Source organism: Rhipicephalus microplus, chromosome 9, assembly GCF_043290135.1.
Source record: "Rhipicephalus microplus isolate Deutch F79 chromosome 9, USDA_Rmic, whole genome shotgun sequence".
Taxonomy (NCBI): domain Eukaryota; kingdom Metazoa; phylum Arthropoda; class Arachnida; order Ixodida; family Ixodidae; genus Rhipicephalus; species Rhipicephalus microplus.
Window position 1 is genome coordinate 115,022,856 of NC_134708.1, and position 3,780 is coordinate 115,026,635.

The 3,780-nt window shown below is 49.3% G+C and overlaps 1 protein-coding gene across 1 annotated transcript; it reads right to left on the minus strand.

The window, feature by feature from the left end:
- Window positions 1-1,896: 1,896 nt before the first annotated feature.
- On the minus strand, window positions 1,897-3,444 carry LOC119183982 (uncharacterized). Its single transcript, XM_037433824.2, has one exon. The coding sequence runs from the start codon at window positions 3,358-3,360 to the stop codon at window positions 2,413-2,415; it is 948 nt and encodes a 315-aa protein (XP_037289721.2). The 5' UTR covers window positions 3,361-3,444; the 3' UTR covers window positions 1,897-2,412.
- Window positions 3,445-3,780: the final 336 nt, after the last annotated feature.

Genomic DNA, 3,780 nt, shown 5'->3' on the forward strand with positions numbered 1-3,780 from the left:
AGCATTGCGGTAGTGATCCAAAGGCACACCGAGGTACTTTCCGGGCATGATTTTCCAATTCATGTTACAGTAAACTTCGGGTGTGCTTTGCCACTGGCCATGCCAAACGCCTAGACATTTTGGCCAACTGATTGCGCTGCCCGTTGCTGCACAGAATTCCCTAGCTATTCGTACAGCTTCTTGCACACTTTCTTTGTCACTGCAAAACACTGCGACGTCATCAGCATAGGCTAAAATTCTAATTCCACTGGTCAGAAACGTGTACCCTCTTATACTTGGTGATGCAAGTATTCGTAAACAGAAGGGCTCTAAGTAAAGCGCGAAAAGGAGTGGCGACAAGGCACAACCTTGCTTCACGCTCGAGCGCACAGGAATTGAAGCACTTACTTCTTTGTTGATTACTAAATTAGCCCTGCAGTCATGATACACCATTCTAACGCCTTCTGTAATGACAGTTCCTACATTCACATGTTCCAGCAATAAAAACAAAATTTCATGTACGACTTTATCGAACGCTTTGTGCAGGTCTAGCTGAATCATGGCCACGCGGTCATTATTTGCATCACAGCATTCTAGAATACTTCTGGTTACGTGTATATTTGTGAATATGGTTCTGCCCTTAATCCCACATGTCTGATGCGGGCCGACAAGGGATGTGACAACACTTTGGAGCCGTCTTGCTAGGACCTTCGTGTATATTTTATAGTCAGTGTTGCTCAAACTGATAGGTCGGTAGGATTCCACTGAAAGTAGCTTTGCGGGGTCATCAGTTTTGGGGATTAATACTACGTGTGCTGTCCTAAATGAATGAGGTGTTTGCTGCTTGTCGTAGCATTCTCTGATCACTCGGTGTAATGCCAGTGCCATTTCTGTCTTAAAACATTTGTATATGGCAGCACCAAGCCCATCCGGCCCTGGTGACTTGCCGTTACCCAGGTTATCTATAGCTGATTCAATTTCTGCCACAGTGATTTCTACTTCCAGTAGCTCCCGCTCAGAGTCTTCCAATCTCGGCATAAGGGTCAGAAAGTCCTCTTTGAATCGTTCGGGGTCATTGATTGTATGGCTAAGGAGTTGCGTATAAAACTCGACAAAGGCGTGCTTTATCTGTTCGCGGTCCCGGGTAATGTAATTGCGGTATCGAATTTCATTTATCTCTTTGTTTGCTGCATGTTTCTTTTCTTCACTGAGCACCCGCTTAGTGGGCGTTTCACCCATCCACAGCCGTTCAGTGCGAGCCCTTATCATTGCTCCGCGGTACTTTTCGTCGTCGATGAATTCGAGCTTTGCTTTCGCCTCCTTTATTTCTTTCTTAAATTTTCCCGGCACTTCATTTTCTACGCTTAACATGTAGTCTAGTTCGCTTTGTAACTGCCTCTCTTGTTGCCTTTCCCGATTACGTAATACACAGGCTCTTTCAATCGCTATCATCTTTATATCACACTTCATTTGCTCCCACACAGCTATGAAGTTATTGGTCTCCAAACGAAGAGCATTTGAAAGACATTCTTTGGTTTTTGTGACAAATATTTCATCTTGCAGCAGCTTTTCATTAAATTTCCATAGAAACCAATTAAACTTCGCAGCCTTACGTTTTTCGCCAATGTTGACCTTGACCAGACAATGATCACTAAAACTAAGATGTTGAATTTGATAAGATGAGCATAGTGGCACCAACTTTGCCGACAAATATATTCTGTCTAACCTCGCGTGCGAATGACCTTGAAAGTGCGTATATCCTACTTCACCCTCTCGCGTCATTACATAACCGACATCTTCCAGCCCTGTCTCGTTCACTATTTTATTCAACAGCTCAGCGCTTCTATCGCGCACATTGAAGCTCGTTGTCTTATCCTCAGCTCTACAGACACAATTGAAGTCCCCTAGAACCACAACATTTCTTTCCGTTTTCAAGAATCCTTCAATCGCTCTGAAAAAAAATTCCCGTTCGTGCGATCTATTCGGTGCATAAACACACACAACGCGCCAAGGCATTCCAGAAACACTGAAGTCGCACACAACCAGCCTACCGCTATCGCAGGTAGACACATTTTCAACAACCGCGATACTACTACGTATGAAAACGACACAGCCTCCTGACCGCCCAACAGCATGACAAACGCAGACATTGTACCTAGAGCGAAAAACTTGAACCATTTGCTCCGTTTGTTCTTCACTTTCCATTTTAGTTTCTTGTACAGCCAGGAGGTCTATGTCGTTTTCTAACAAAATGCGACTAATCTGGCATTGTCTCCTGCGCGAACACAGGCCTCTTGAGTTCAACGTCGCGATGCAAATACCAGTTTTAAAGTTAGTCGCCATTTCTTGAAGGTTGTTTCGTCAGGTGTCATACTCACGTCGCAACAGTGGTTGCGTGTGCTCAGCGTAGAAAGCCTCGGAACGTCTCCTCCGCTACGGCGGGGCCGACGTTTGAGTGCCCCTACGGTCAGGAGACAGGTTTGGTCGTGGTTTAAAGGTAGGCCGACGACCAGTCGCCGTCTTTGTTGGAGGTTCATTGATGGCCGACGTGTCAACATTTCCGGTACGGTCAGGTGTTTCACGAGCTCGCTTAAAAGCGATAGCACCGGCCTTGGTCATCTCGGCGTCCGTTGCTTCCGGGCCGCCCTCTCGCGCAGCTGAAGATGACTTGCTCGCTGCTGTAGCGTCGTTCTCTACTGCTGCCGTGTCTAAATTCGTTCCTGGCGCACCAGAGTGCTTGTCGCCTTTATTGGTAGATTCCAGTGCGGCCCCAGAAGACTGTTCAGGGGGCGTGGCAGGGCCTTCCGTATAACCGTCTTCCCTGCTCGCTTCTTCGGCATCCACGGCATCCATCAGGTGTTCAGACACTTCGTCTGTTTGGCCTGGGCCCGCAATGCTGGCGTACGACCTCACACAGTGGGCGTCATCGTGGCCATAGCGACGACAGACCCCACAGCGCGGCACGCGGCAATCCCGTCGAATGTGTCCGATAGCCCGGCATCGGAGGCATAGCGGTGCTCTGCCAGGAATTACGACGAGCGCCATGTCCTCCGCAACTCGCAGTTGGTGTGGCAGGTCGTCCACGGACACGCCCGCGTGTAGCCTCAGCGTGACCGACCGCGTGGTTGAACCTTTATCATTGCAACCCTGCACCTTCCATTTATCTCTGCTTATCTCGGTCACTTTTCCGTAGGGCGTTAAGGCGACTCGCACAGCCTCGTCCGGCACGCCATGAAGAAGCCAGTACAACTTCAGCCGCACACCTCGATCACGGGGGTCAACCACCATACAGCGATGGTCCTTTAGATCAAAAGACTCCGCCGCCAGCATCTTCTTTTTACCCTCATCATCCTTGAACGTCACTGCCCATACATGATTCATTTGGTATGCCCCTAGGGCAACCACTTCCGGCAGCAGCGAAAGACGAGCAAGGCTGTCTCGGACATGCTCCACTCGATATGGCCTGGCTTTCAAGTTTCCGTGCAAAAAAAACCGTGTGCAAAACGGAATCACCTGAAGGCAGCTGAGGCAGAACAACCTGGAAATCTTCGCCTGGCTTTTCGGTACACCTGATACCGCGGCCCACACGGGCCGCTGAAACCGCCCCTACGCGGGAGCACATGACAAACACGTCCGTTCACTGTCGTGGCCGGAAGTGGAGATTGCGCCACGGAGACAGTCCTGCTCAAGTCTCACCACCATCAGAACATATCTTCAAAGCTATCAGCCCAAAGAAAAAAAAACGCCGCACCACCACCGGCTGCGCTCGAACCTCCAACCTTTCGGTCAACAGCCGATCGC